General features: G+C 35.3%; 1 protein-coding gene across 2 annotated transcripts in view; it reads right to left on the bottom strand.

The window, feature by feature from the left end:
- The window catches only part of PRKX (protein kinase cAMP-dependent X-linked catalytic subunit), a 56,179-nt gene that overhangs the window by 12,434 nt on the left and 27,909 nt on the right, over positions 1 to 15,836 (bottom strand). For both annotated transcript variants that reach the window (XM_036389272.2, XM_036389282.1), the window contains exons 3-5: positions 13,184 to 13,447; positions 6,366 to 6,485; positions 615 to 710 (exon numbers count right to left, since the gene is read on the bottom strand). In XM_036389272.2, the coding sequence (XP_036245165.1) occupies positions 615 to 710; positions 6,366 to 6,485; positions 13,184 to 13,447 (480 nt within the window). The remainder of the gene's footprint in view (positions 1 to 614; positions 711 to 6,365; positions 6,486 to 13,183; positions 13,448 to 15,836) is intronic.

Below are 15,836 nucleotides of genomic sequence, written 5' to 3'. Positions count from 1 at the left end.
TTTACTAAAAATTATTTCAGTTATGGAATTTTCAAAGAGGAAAAAAAACTTATTTCATTCGCAATACACTTTTAACAATTGCTAAATACTGAAAATTAAACCCACATTACATGTGTATGTAATACTCCATATTGAACTGCGCCCCTGCTATCACAAATTTAAGTTGACTTTACACGAGAACGTCAGAAGTACCAGAGTTCACTCAAGTAATTATGCTGAGAGTGATTTAAGTGGTATGTATCTATGGATAGAAACAGTTTTAGGGTCCTCTTCCTGCTCTCCTAATTTTTGCTCAGATTATTTCCTCATATTTCTCTTCTCGACCTCCTTAAAGGACATGCCAATGGGGTTTCCACAAGGTGGAAAAGCATTTAATAACCCATAATAAACAGAAAAGATAGGTAGATACTATCTTACAACTGTATCACCACCTTGAAGTCTACAAAATATGTAAGTTTATTTGGACTGAAAGTGTAAATGTAATATCAAATATTTTCCAATATGATGTTTCAGAAAATCAGAATCTGAAATCAGGTCTTCTAAAGAGATTTTTAGAAACAGTGCTCAGGAGGTATTTAGAATAGAAGAGACAGTGTTGGGAGTCATGGACTTACTTTACATATAAATCCAAATGCCTCGGGAAATCGATTTTGCCAGCAAGAATCTTCTGATATATACCAAATGGATTGTCATCAAAAAATGGAGGAAACCTATTTTAATACAGAAAATTTTCAGAGGTTAGAAAAGAAGTTCTAAAAATTTTATAAGCAATATTGTGTTATAGCAATTCCCCTCAGAAATAATCAATGATGTTCTTTTTGGTAGGACGCTACCAATCAAATATTATCTTGAAGAATAATTTAAGGCCGCCATTGTAAAACAGAAAACATTTTTGTACGCAACACACTGAATGCAGAATTAGAATTTAAATATAACAACAGAAGAGAAAAATATAAAATTGCTACACAATTGCCATAAAAATATAATTTATGAAAAAAATTTTCAGTTCAAAAGTAGAAAATGCTTTGCTTTTATCTCTAAAACCCAGGGATATACTCTCCAAAGAGCATTACCATTTTTGATCTTGTCCTGTAACTGCCAGCACACCCTTATTTATCAGTTTCTTTCTAAAGTGTTAAAGGGCCGCCACATGAATACATTATGCAGTTCAGTTATTTGTTGTACGTCTTGAATTCAACTATATGTTTTGCTAGATAAGGTTTTGAAACAGTCAGACTGCTCACAACTCTCCAAGTGCAGCTGCCTTTCTGTGTGGGACAGATAAAGTTTTCATTTCAAAATCTTCCCCATGATGAATAGTAAATAACATGTAATTAAAATTCTACATTTATGGCTTCTATGAAGTTATTCATGAAGTTATGAGCTAACAGAGAGACTACTTCTTGTTGTACAGCTACAGTAAGAATTGAAAGCTTTCTGCTGTGCTTCCTTTATGAGTACAGTACATCCCTGATGGCTGCAAGAGGTGCATCAGTACAGCCAGTACAGGCAGCTGAGCCCAAGAGCCAACAGCTTTCAGAGTGTCACTCATGCTCTTAAAAGTTAAACAGGAAACCTTCTAAGGGAATAGAATTACTCATTCAGTAATCTCAGTCCTGCTTTGCCCTCCGTAACATGACCAAAACAACCCTCTTACCATGCTTCTGCCTCAAAATCCCCACAGAATTAAAAAAACCTGCAGCTTTTGAGTGGTGACCATATTAAAAACATCCAACCACTATTACAGTTTAAATAAAGTATTTTCACATCTCTCTAACATAATTACTTTCTCAGAGAACTTAACTGTGTGCATACGCACACAAATACAGTGCTTGTGGCTTTGGAAAGCACTGATAGCACAAAAACAAGGATGAAAACAACATTTTTTCACTTCAGGCTCTTTTTTTAAATTTTATGGTAGTCAAACTAGCTTATTCTTCAACAAGTAATATACATGATTTCCATTATGTTTTCAGAAATATTAATTTCTTCATTATTCAGCTGATGATCAAGTGGATTAGCATTCCCTTTGAAATACTGTCAATTTCGGCCACAGGAATAATCAAATTCCATCAGAATAATTAAGTAAAGGTATTTGTAGGCTTATGGTAAAAAAACCATAATAATTCAAAGCACTGAAAAGCATGACTAAACTATCTGGTCAGGGAAAGACTAAAGGACATTTTTTGTTGGTTTTCACAAAGAGTATTTTCTTTATGAAAAACTACTTCCCAGCTAACTGACAAATAGAAGAATCTCAGGAATAATACTTGTGCTATTAAATATTCCTACTTTGACACTAAAGAACAAGGAAAACATGATTGCTATTTAACATGCACAAGTTTTTTCACCACAAGAATGACTATCATATAGTTTCTTTTTTAGTCAAGCAACATAAATATCATTCACATTCTCCACAGCAAGTTGACAAACCAAATTTTCTATTTATTACCTATTAGAATCTGTATATGCATAAAGCAATTAGAATATTTTTAACTATGTATTACAAAGCTACCAGCTGCAGTAAGCAGATTACTGTACATTACTGAGGTGTGAAATCAAGAAGAATAGAATGTACATATAATTTTTTTCATATTTACATTGCATTGTTTTAATTTGCTTTCCCACTTTAAAAACCCAAAACTACTATGTCTAGATAGAGTTCTTGTGAAAAATTTAAATCACAGTTGGCTGTATAATAATTTTATGGCAATTAAAGTGCATTTGAACTCTATGCAAAATGACAACAGCTTTGAAAGATTGCCGTTTTCTCATGGACAAACCAAGTAACTTGATTTTGATGCTTTTTATAAATGTCAAACTTCATTGACATGAAGCACAGATTTTAAACAAAACAACACAAGTATTGTGCTGGAAGCTACCTAATAAATCAGCAAAAATCCCCCTGAGTTTCAGACTTTCTTCACACCACAACACAAATACAAACAGCTGCCTTTTCACCAACTGAAAAGAAGCTACAAAAAATATCATCTCTGTAAACGGGAGAACAGCTGCAAACCATTCCTTTTGCTAAGTGAAGCATAACAATGGCACGGACATAAGTTTCCAAGACAGTCTGAAGAAAAGAAGCTGTAAAACCTCAAGGGAAAATATACAGGTCTGAGAATATGAAACTGCAGACAGGAACCATTAACCTACCTAAAATGCCAGACCACCACATCACATATGACAACCAAAGCAAAAGTAAAAACCAAAAATCCTTATTAATACACAAAATTCGTATTAGCTGCATATCTGATAACAGTACAATTACAACCTAACTTATCTAATGTTAAATAACAAGTATATTTTTCTTTGCATTAAATTGTAACAGAACTCACTTACTCAAAAAAATAGATGTTTATGTATTGACAGTTTGTTTAGCTTGTTTAGATTAACTGAATGAACTTAGTGTTATTCATCTGTTTTCTTCTCACCCTTGCTTCTCCCTGTTCCTCCCCCCTTCTGTATCTTGCTATGTTAAACCTAAACAGGACCTTGCCTTAAACCTAGTTTCTGCAGAAGAAGAATTCAATGGGCCTCCAGAGATTAAGTTAGGGAAATAAGACACTATGGAACACAGGAAGGTGTGGGTTTGTTTGTTTGTTTTTAGAGAGGCCATTTCCTTACATGCACACCTACCAATTCTTTTCAATTGCTTTTGGGCTTCAGAGAACTAACTTCAGGAAATAACTATCAAATGTCTGACATTAATTTACTTGCAGACAATAACTTAGTCTTGAAGTCAGGTTTTGTTCACCTTCAAAATATTTTCAGATTTCTTACATCTTCTTTGAATTTTGAATTATAAAGTTAACTAGGACTGCTTCTGTAATAAAAGCCTTGATAGCAAATATCTAGCCAGATCTTGAGCTGGTGAGGAAAAGTGCTTCAAAACACTATTGCCAAGAACAGCAAAAAACTTATAAAATGCTAAAAGCATACATTCATTGTGACAACATTCCCATCTAAAGGAAACACATACAAGCCATAATCCCTACCCTACTTTAATCCCCTAAAAAAAACCCCTAAGAAAGTAGTATATCCCCATCTTAAAAAAGCCCAGATCAAACAAAAAAAACCCCCAAAAACAAGCCTCAAAACACAAACACCCCAAACATACAAGCTTGTATGGAGTCCCTACTCCAGCTTTGGAAATGACTGAATGCTGCTGTGTTTAATTTTTTAGTCTTGGATCCAGTCCCTATCCAAAGCAGCATTCAATCATTATAAAGAGCATGTCTATACAAGTACTGTAATAAAAAAACTTTAGCAAATCGCACACAACAGACAGCTGCTCTGTCAATCAGCCTATATAAAACTTCACTTGACTTTTAGGACAGTGTAAGCTATCCCTATTGGTTAAAAGTCTGTAAAAGCCAAAGTGTTCATTTTAAGCCACACACTCTGAAATCCAAGTCTCATCCCCTGAGCCAGACAGTGTCATGACACAGAAGATCCTACACAGAAACAACAGCAGCTGCTCTCATTTTTAATGAACAAAATATACCAGTCATGTTTCAGTGGAATATACAGAAGTCATACTTCAGCACCCTGCGGTCTTGAGGTCTCAATGACTCCAAATATCTTGCTTGATCGCCACCTGTAGACTTTGTTAACTTTGTAAAGTACATTTCTATTAGTGGTCTAGTGGAGAGAATCATCCCAACATCTCTGTAAGGCATGCAAATAAATAAGGTCTAATATCCAATCACACTGAGACCACACAGACCTAACAGAGAGTGGTCACACTGAAACCCATGGCAGGAAGGTAAATCACAGCTGGGTGACTGCAGCACCTATGCTCATATTACAGCCCAGACACTTTTATCTACAGTCTTCCTGCTGTCTAAGGCTAAGATTAGTGGCAACAAGCTTGCTGGGAATCTCTTTTTTCTCTCTGAGAAGGACTCTTTTGACCAACTTGGGCTGCTCACCTTGCAGGAAGCAATGGAAAAAAGGTGAAGCCTGGTCTCTACAAATCAGCCTACATAAATAACAACTTCATATTAGACCAGTCAGCCAAGCATGCTTGGGTCAGCCAGCAACTATGTTTATTGCTTTACTATCTACAAATTGCCATGAGATTCAAAGGCAATGCATATGTAAGCCTTCAGGACACTAAGAAAGCAAGCAGTGGGTAGCAATGTTGTGCTAGGGAAAGTTGTGTTGCTATTGAGTGAACTTCACAGCAGTACCCGCAATGGATCAGAGCTCTGAAGTGAACACCCTTTCATCAGGGGAGCTACTTGCTCAGGCAAAATTACAAGCTTGTCCAAACACTGGAAGAATCAGCAAAATCACTTTGAAATGACAGAAATACGCAGAGAAAAGGATGAATAAATCCAAGCAAGGACACTGTTCTGATCATTCTACAAGGCTGCAAATTTATAAGGAAAGGCCACAGAGGACACCTGATGCACCCAGGGACCAAGAAGGTATAGAGTGCAGAGCCAGGTACCAAGCAGAAGGCATGAAACTATGAAGAAGGTAGAACTATGAAATCGAACTGATGAAATGTTTCTTCAGAAGCTATGAAAACCTTGCTTTCACCTGCATTTGTCCTAAAGCGCCCACCACGGCAAAGCCAATGGCTTTCAAAAATCCAAACCTTTTTTCAAGTGCCCTCAAACAACACAACCAAGACAAAACAAAGTAAGAGGAAAACCATAACAAGTAATGAACAGGTTATTGTATTAATGCCAGAAACCGTTTCTTCAGTTTGAATTTGTATCTTCTGAAAACATTGCTTTATCAAAAAAATTCCAAAACAGCAAAAGCAGCATTTGAGCAAACTGATTTCAAACAGACCTATAAAGCTTTCCATTGTTCTTCCTCTGGTTTAAAGAAAACCAGTGCTCCGTTATAATACAGATTGTATTAATAAAAGTCTTCCGACTTGCCACTGTGCATTTTTACAGATTAAAGCTCCCACTGTAACTAGGATTTCCCTATGCTGGAAATTAATTACAGTAGTAGTCCTGTTCTTTACCATTTAAATGTAAATGTAAAGGACCTTGTGAATAAAAATCTAAACTTCAGCAAAATCTGAATTTCCAAACACATAAGGAAAAGAGAAGCTGTTAAAGTATTAAGAAAAACAAAACAAAAAACCCAAACCAAACAGAAAACACAAACCCAAAACAAGGAACAAAACCAAAAAACTCAAAACCCTAAAACATTCCCAGAACAAGTGATATATGTAGTTTTGTAAAGCTTCCCAATTCCTTTCTTTAAAGGCAGAAATTAAACCAGTAAATCAATAATAAATTTGGCCCAAATTTGCTTATCCAAATATTGTAAACAGAACTAGCAAATAATTCTGTATTACATAATATTGCTGTGATATAGTAATTATCACTTACCCTGACAACATCTCAAATATAAGAATTCCTAGGGCCCACCAATCCACAGCTCTTCCATGGCCTTTACTTTGTATGACTTCTGGTGCAAGGTACTCAGGAGTGCCACAGAGAGTCCACGTTCTGGTTGTAAAAGAACGGGAAAAGAAAAAGCACAAAACAAACAACAATAGCAGATCAAAGTGGAACTGAAATAACAGTTACAGGAAAAACCAAACACACACATAAGAACTACCCAACATATACCTACCTATGTATTTACTATACAAAGGAATAGAGAAATGAGAAAGGCCTGTACAAGATTTAAACAGACTGCTTTGATGATGTTGTCCAATTCTCCTGGAACACATATGTGCAAATTAAGAAACCTCCTGTCTCAGAAAATATCTGTGCATAGTGTTTCCCAGCTGGTGCTGTGGTACTCTGGCCATTAAGACTATGCATTGTTTTGAATTATTAACAGTGTTTTTCATGGACTCCTTCTGATAGGCCCAGCAGAAGACAAGCTTAATGGATTTTTCCAGAAAAACAAAGTTTCATTTAGAAAAAAGAAAAGGAAAGGAGGAGTTTTTAAAGCAGTAGTAGTTTAAATCAGTAAATAATAGCACATATATGAAGATTTGTTTTACAATCCAAGATTTTCAAATAGTATTGAAATCTAACCTTTCATCACTTCCACAATATTCATAAAAGGGAAACATTTGTATTTTTAGTTATTTAAAATATTTACAAGGTGTAGTCAAGCAAGTGTGAGATAAGTAGGCAATACTTTTTGTGATCTATTTTTAAGTCATTTTTAATCATAGCTTTCTATGGTAAGGTCAAAATAAAACTCTTATATTGCTAACTAACTGAAGCTCAAGTTCTATAAAGACAAGAAACAAACTGAAGCTAAGCAGTTATGTTTACAAAGACCAAATTATATTTGAAAATAAGAATATACATCAGTAATTTCTTCCAGAAATGTGAACTTTTCGTTGTAAAAATACCCATGTAGAATTTGCTTGGCTTCACTCCCTTGACTTAGGTTTAAATATACAATTGAGAGAAAAAGGTCCTCTCATTTTGAATAAATTACCCTTCCCTGGCAAGTCAGAAGATGAAACTGTGAAAATGTGCTCACCAATTCAAGAGAAATTGAAATCCCAGCACAGAATAAGAAAGGAAACTATACCAGATTTTAAAAGGAGCTCTAGTAAAATATGACAAAGACTATAATCACAAATGGTCACCACACGATTTCTAACTTGCACCAAAAAAACCTGAGTGTGAAAGGAAGAATTTTCTCCAATCAAACTGGTAACACTCTCCTGAACAAATGCATTAAGATGAATAGCAATCACCTTTAGAAGTAATACAAATTCAATTTCTTTTTTTCTGAGAATGCAAGGAAGATGATTGTTCCACCCTACTCTGTGCTGATGCGGGCTCACCTTGAGCCCTGCGTGCAGTTTTGGGCACCACAATGTAAAAAAGATTTTAAGCTACCAGAGAGTGTCCCAAGGAGGGCAATGAAGATAGTGAAGGGTTTGGAGAAGCCTTACGAGGAAGGGCTGAGGGTACTTGGTCTGTTCAGACTGGAGGAGACTGAGGGGAGACCTCATTGTGGTCATCAACATCCTCACAAGGGAAAGCAGAGGAGCAGGCACTGATCTCTTCACTCTTTGACCAGTGAGAGGACTCAAAGAAACATAATGAAGCTGAGTGAGGGGAGGTTTAGGTTGGATATCAAAAAAAGGTTCTTCACCCAGAGGGTGGTTAAGCACTGGAGCAGGCTCTCCAGGGAAGTGATCACAGCACCAAGCCTAAGAAAGTTCAAAAAGTGATTGGAAAATGCTCTCAGGCAACATGGTGTGACTCCTGGGGATGTCCTGGGCCAGGTCAGGAGTTGGATTTGAGGATTCTGATGGGTCCCTTCCAACTCAGCATATTCTATGACTCCTTGCAATATTTTAAAGGGAACTTTTGTTTTTGGTTTTTTTTCCAGTTGGTTGGTTTTTTTAAACCTTGAACATTTGATTCATAAAAATAAGATAAAGAAAAGGAAACTGTACAGTCAGTTAAGGCTTTAGCTGAAGAATTACGACTTGAATTTCTTTAAGCTTCAGTTTACTATGGCAAAAGCCAAATTACTCCAGCTAAACTGCCAGAAGCCTTAGGCACACTTTGCATCCAATGCACTTCAAGGTTCTTGAAACTACATTTGTAAGTGTAAAGAATACATTTTTATTTTTATCATGAATTTATCTAAAAAATATAAACTCTTATTTTCCAAATCAAGCATACTGAATTTTTACATACAGCGCTGCTTTACACTACTGCCATCTAGCAGCTACCTAGATCAGGACTATGGAATTAAGACTAAAGCAAAGCTCTGTCATCTTTTAAAACAAAGTACTTCTCCCTCTCCCAAATTTAAAAATCTGTATCTGTCATGTGACTTAATCACACTGATTTAGGCAGCTATGCAAATGAAGCAGCTGACAGTTTTACCATGTTTTTATTCAAGCAAGAGGAAAATTGTGAATGTAACTTGCCAATGCAATTTGAAGTTTCCTAGCTGCACTAGGAAATAAAATTTATTACCACCACATTAACTACTTCCTTAATTTCAATCAAGAAATATATGTTTACTAACTAGACAAAAACTTGGAACTCATGTCCTTTTTTAAGATACGCATTTGTGCTGTAAGACCACAACTTGTGTTTCCTCTTTAGTTGGCCATGAAACACACTACTTAGTATTTTGGAAAACACATCAAATAGATGCTACAAAAAGATAATATTTTAAATTATTTTTTTTATCCTTACTATTTTATGGCTACTCCATATTTATCTGAAATTCCAGATAACTTATTTGAAGATAAATTACAATGAAAAAAGGTAAGAATAGACTGTTCCCTTCTAACTGCTACAAAATAGTACTCTTCTGAATTTTCAAGATAAAAAAGCTGAAATACAAGAAAGTTCTAATTGATAAGAATATGCAATTTTAAAACATGAAATATAGAATCGACTCTGGTTAAAATGTTAAGCGACAAAATAATTTTGTGAAACTACTGAAGAGTACTGTGTGAAGAAGTTCAGTCTTGATGGTTAATGTGTTTCAGCATTCTACACCATTCAGCATCCATCTCCTTACCTGACAAGCTTTTTGCATATAAGCCAGATTTGTTTTGGTATTCTGTCAGTTTCTCCATAAGTATATTTAACAAAGATGGTTTTGCATGCAGCCAACAAAAATTTGTTCTGCAAGACATTCTTGCTTGCTTCTACAGTGACAAAAGGTACACTTTGTAAACTAGACTTACTATGCCTTACATAGTCTTTCTCTCTTTAGTCCACTGTGTGGAACAGTCATGAGGCACATCCAGCCTATGCAACAATGCAAAACTATCCCCAATATGTTTAAGATTAATCACTTCTCAAGTTTCGAGAAAGACTCACAGGTAAATTTCTTTTTTAGGAATGTAAACTGAATAAACTAAAATTAACAGTTCCAGGGAAAAAATAAGAAAAAAAGATCACTTGAGTCTTAATTTTACCTAAAACATTTATAACTTTCTGAGTGAAATATGCCCATAAAAAAAAAAAAAGTAAAATTCCATGCAGATTAGTTTTGTGCTTCTCTGAAAGAATATGGGAATTAAATGCCAACCACCCAAAAATTCCCAAAAAACCCCAAATACCCAGACCAAAAAAAACCCAACCAAAAATCACACAAAAAAAGGAAATCAGAACAGAAAAAAAAAATTCAATAAAAATACTATATACCCAAAAAGTGGTATATGCATTTCAGAAAGAGAAAGCTCTACTAATGTAACAGTTGTAAAGTTCAAAAGAAATCCTTTTTACAATCTTCAGGTAACAGTAATTTATAAAAACCCCCCTCCCCAACTTTCTTCTTGACATCTCCCTTTTCTAGAAGTAGTGGCACATCTATTTTATATGAATGTACTTACAAGAAACTGAAAAGGTTATTAAGTCTTCAGTTAAGCAACATCAAGGTGGAAAAGAGAAGAAATAAACAGCAGCTGAGGCAAAGATACACTGTTTTGGAGAAAAATTCAGAGTTTTTAAACGTACACTATGAGTGAAAAGGGAGGAACAAGGATAAACAGAAGGACATACCAACAAGGAACAGAAGGAGCAAAGAAAACCTCCTCTGTCTCTAAAAAAAAACCAAAACCATTAAGAGTCTAGCCCTTCAGAAATTGTAGCAACAAGAAGGTACAGGTGCAGACTGCTTTCCACAGTGGGAACATAAGCTATGAGCCAGACACTCTTTCTGAAGAGCAGCTTAACTGTAGAGGGACATGGTGAAAATTTCATCCCTTTACACATGGCAGTGGGAAGAAAGGAAAATGTCTACAGAAAAACCCCAATTAAACAGCTACAGAATCATTCAGTGAACTATTATGTATCTGGAATGTGGGATCATATCCCAAGTCTTCTGCAGACCATGTTTTCATTTATGTAAAGTGTCTTCTTTCTAGGGATGTCTCTGCTGATCCTGAGAGCAGGTTACCTCACAATGTTTGAAGAACATAAATACTTCATGTCTTCTTTTTGCCATTCTTGTATGCTGTGTATATGCTCACATCTATACACTCACTGACACCAATATACATAAGATTCATGTGCACAGACATTTGCCATGCATAAAAATGACAGCATCTCCTATAATTTTGATCAAATAGGCTATGCCATAAACAAAAGCACCTAGTGGCGGGCATTAGTGAATAAAGGGTTGATAACTGTGTATTTTTACTGTGACAAAACCAACATTGTGAAAATGACTTCAGCTAGTGGGGAGAATACTATGTAGTTTCAAAAAAAAAACAACCCAGTAACACAAAAAACTAAACCAGATTTGCATAGGTGCAAACTGTGCAAAGGTGCAAACAGGTGCCACCTGTGCTCTAATTGATAATGTTTTTGCTTATTTCAATTTTATGTTCTGCACTCATGTTACCTGTTGTACATTTGAAGGAAAATCAGCTATGAATATAAAACTACTATAATCTTCTATGATTCAACAAAAACTGATCAACTCCACTGCCCCCAAGCAATATGGAAAACACAAACCCAATTAAAACAGTAGTGATAACTAAGTTTGATATCCTAAAATATATTTGAACAAATTTACTCTTAGAGATTCATCTACCGGGTTGAAAAATATACTCTGATATGAACTATTGCCTTATTTAATGAAGGGTTACTTCTCCTTGTGCCTTAAACCCACAGAAGCACAAAACAAGAATTACCACTAAGTGGCAGTATATACATATAAAGAGCAAGTCATGAGTACTTGTATGAAAATGTCTTATAAAGAGATTGTACTACTTTCTTACATGGAATATATGTTAGCTCTTCCTGCAAAAAGTTTTTTCACTTTAAAAACAAAGTATTAAAATGAAAGGCCAGAATTTGTAGGCCTTTTTACTTGCCCAGTGAAAACTGAATTAACATACTCATAATAAAATTCTATGGTTTTAAAACAGATTTTCAGACCTTAAAGGTTAATAGAACTTTTGATTCTATTTTGAGACATCATTGGTCTCATCTGACTTTTACTTCATAAGGGATACATTAAGCAGATTCTTGTTACCGTTAAGTAAAACCTTACAAAAGGAATGCCTTGTAAAATCATGGCTCAGGCCTGTTACTTTGGTTAACTAGAAAAGAACTGTGGGAAAGAGACTGAGCTGAATCAGGGGTAGAAAAACAAGTTATGTAACCAAGGTGTGCTCACATCATGGTGTATGGTGGCTGAATTATGTTTGTACTGATTTAAAAGTATGTAGCTGATAATGGGCTAACTGCTCAAAAAGGCCTGGTTTTTGCAATAAAGCAGCTCTCCTTTGCACCTGGCCTGGGGACTCTGCATCACTATGGACCCTCACCCACACACTCGCCTTTCAAATTGACTTTGTAGAACTCTCCTCACAAACAGGCCCGTTTGTTGCTTAAGCAGCATCAAACAGGTTGATGACTGAAGAGGATGAGCACCTACGTAGCACCTAACTCAGCACTGTGCTGCCTCAATCAGAACAATCAAATACAGTCTCCCTCAAGAGATGACTCAAAGGCATAACATCAAGCCTTGTCATACCACTCTTCTGATAGAACAGACTGGTTTTTACCTCCCTTTTCTTGAATCCCAATTCTCTTGTTTACTCTTAAAAACATGTATTATGGTCTTGAAAGAGTAGTCCAAACAGAGAGAACAGAGAAATCACTGCAGGGAGGGGAGCCTCTGCATTATCAAAACTCACATATGTAACTAAAGCTAACAGTAATATAGAAGCTAGATTTAAATAAATCAGTTCTGCTGAAGCTGGCCTTATGGTTTCTGTCTAGGTTTTCACAGTTTCATTTTCGCCACAGGCTAGTGAAAACTCTGTATCCAGTTTTAAAATCACTCTTCAAAAATCTCTAAAAGGAAACTAGAAGGAAACCTGAGTTATAAAACATATTCAGTATGTATGGAGGATTAATTTATGTATCTTAGTATTGGTTCATATTTTCCTTAACTCCCTTTTTCCAACATGACTGCTGAAAACTTAAATATACAAAACGAGCAACAGAAAAATATTTTTCTGTCCTTGCTTATGTGTGATATGGCTCCTGGTTATACCTAAGGGATAATACTGATTTCCATTCAGCTATTTAAAGATTATCATTTCCTTCATATTAAGGGATTTGATATGTGTGAACCACATGGAGTGTTAAATCAAATGCTGAGCACCTGAAATCAAACATTTTTTTCTAAATATTTAGCGTGCAAAATGTAATTACCAGAACAAAACCCAACTTACCTGTCCACCAGTTTTTTTGCAAATCCGAAGTCAGTAAGCTTGATATGTCCTTCTTTGTCTAGTAATATATTTTCAGGTTTTAAGTCTCTGTAAACTATTTCTTTGGAGTGCAGGTATTCTATTGCACAAATAATTTCCGTCGAGTAAAACAGTCCTGTGCTATTGTTGAAACGTCCCATGTTGCGCAGGTAACTAAAAAGTTCTCCTCCTGGCACATATTCCATTAGCATATATAAAAAACGTTCATCGTGGTTGGTCCAAAATCTGTAACAAAAGTATTGTTTTACTGAATAAAGAAATTATGTCTTTGATTTGCTTTACAAGTAAATGTCTGTAAAATGGCCTCTGCTACCTCAACTGTGTACATAACTAATTTCGGATTCCTTGTCTGCAAACATTAAAACCTCCAAGAATCCAGCAGGATTATTTAATACATTTGAGTAACCACCTTAAACTACACTACAAAACCAGATAGCTGAGGGTAAATACAGCACAGGACAAGAAAAAACATTAATTGATAGATTCTGTTTCATCATGCAAAACAGGTCTTTTCTAAGCACCAAATAACTGACCCAATAAAAAGACCAGACACTTTTTACACGCCTTGTATTTTATATTATCAAGCATTACCAAAGTGATGGGGGTAAGCAGAACCTGCTTTTGTAAAGACTTTCATGACAATATGTTCAAAACCAGACATCAAAGAGTTGTCCTCCTGTCCTATGCCTTCTTCCCTAGAGATACACAATCCAAGCTAAAGCATTAGATGACAAGCCTTGATCTTCTATGGCTTGATCTTTCACAAAAACAAAATTGATAGCAGAACAAGGTTCATTTCTGTACCTCAGAATTAATCCAAGGATAGGTACCTTGTATTCCTCAGACTACTACCTTTAATTTAAGAGCAATTTCTGTGGTAGCCAGAGAAACATAAAGAACAGGTATAGAGGAAAGAAAATAGTTATATGTGGCTTTAAAATGCTTCATTACAGAATATAGGACTCTTCTCTTCTACATTCCCCTCAATTATCTTTTATTTCATTGTATCTACATTAAACAAGTCACCTTACCCCTAAATGTAGCTCAAAAGCAGAAAAACAAATAGGTGGTAACATCTTGAAGAACACTGCCATTTAAACCAAAGAACTATCCCTAATTCCATAATAAAAGATAGAGAATACTGTATCCTTACCTACCTTATTGATACAGTGATACAAGAACAGAAGCTACTTCAGCTTCTAGCTAGTGCTTCTGCACTATCACAAATACCTCATGGTTAATCAGGGCATAGAGCCTCAGGAAAGGTGAGCATAAACTGAGCTCCACAACACATGAGTGACTTTTAGTCCAGAAGATTTTATTTTTGACAGTAGCACTGCGGCAACCAAGGAAACAAGACAGACTAACAGACATGAGCTACAGATCTTTGACTGCCTCAGTGATGGAGAAAGCAGAGCCCAGGCTTGTCTTCTTTTATGGAACTTCTTCCTGATCACAGTCATCAACATCATTAATTGCCTATTGATGATGTTCACAGCATCTTTACAGACTACACAAAACCACTCTGAAAATGTATTTTATGTAATTAGGCAAAGCTATACCTACAATAAGCAATGAAAGAGCAGAAATGGGTGAAACAAAGCAAAACACATATATATATATAGTAGAGGAAGAGCAAAATCTTACAATACAGAGGGGGAAAAATGGAACTTCTGCATCATTAAGCACAGCATTTTTACCAGAAGTAATTTCTTAAAAAACTGACTCTTAAAGGTTTGCCTATCCACAGAAAAATGGATACATTATTTGGTATACATGAAAAAGAGCAAAATTAAGAATTTCTGTACTTGCAATTCAGACTGCTTTAAATGGTAATGTAATACAAAAAGAAAAAAAAATCACAGAAGCTGTGATTAGAATAACATGTGGTGTCATTAACTTTACAATTCAGCTTGCTACATAGACTTGAGATGCCACTGTGAAATCCTACAGACAAACAACCTGTTTCAGCTTATACAGCTACAAGACACGGTTGATTTTTAGTAATTCTTCCTCTCTTCAAAAACACATCAACATTACATCTCACTATGAAGGGCTGCACCACAGTGAATGTGACATGTTACTCAATTGTCAGTAAATATTGCCTAGGAATCTCCAGTGATCAGTTGGTTGCAGAAGCACTTAAGAAGCGTTTAGAAAAAAATAGTGTAAAAAAATAATGAGTAGATGAATAATTCCAGTGTCTACAGCAAAACTGTACATCCCTATATTGAGATTAGGTATTTCTCAAAAGTAACAGAAAAGGAAAAAAAACAACATTCTTTACATATAGGAAAACATATGAAATCTCCAAACACCAGAAAACAATTATCTGCAGCATTAATTTATAATTTTCCATCATAAAATCCTGAAATACTATGCTGCACTGAAACCAAAGGAAAATGCTATCTGTGTTAAAGATGGTGAAGCTAACTGAAAACATAAAAACCAGACCATGTATATAACACACTTGCAAGGCATTAAAGCTGAACTATATAATTTTCCCCTGTTTCTGTTAAGCACTTACAGTAAAATAATTAACAGATAAATAAACCAAACACATACTGGGCAGGAGGTGGCTGAAAAAAATCTTTTAGTTACACGAAAAACTGCA

Source organism: Molothrus ater, chromosome 2 (assembly GCF_012460135.2).
Source record: "Molothrus ater isolate BHLD 08-10-18 breed brown headed cowbird chromosome 2, BPBGC_Mater_1.1, whole genome shotgun sequence".
NCBI lineage: Eukaryota > Metazoa > Chordata > Aves > Passeriformes > Icteridae > Molothrus > Molothrus ater.
Note: the sequence above shows the minus strand (reverse complement) of the source record. Positions and strands in the feature narration are given on the sequence as shown.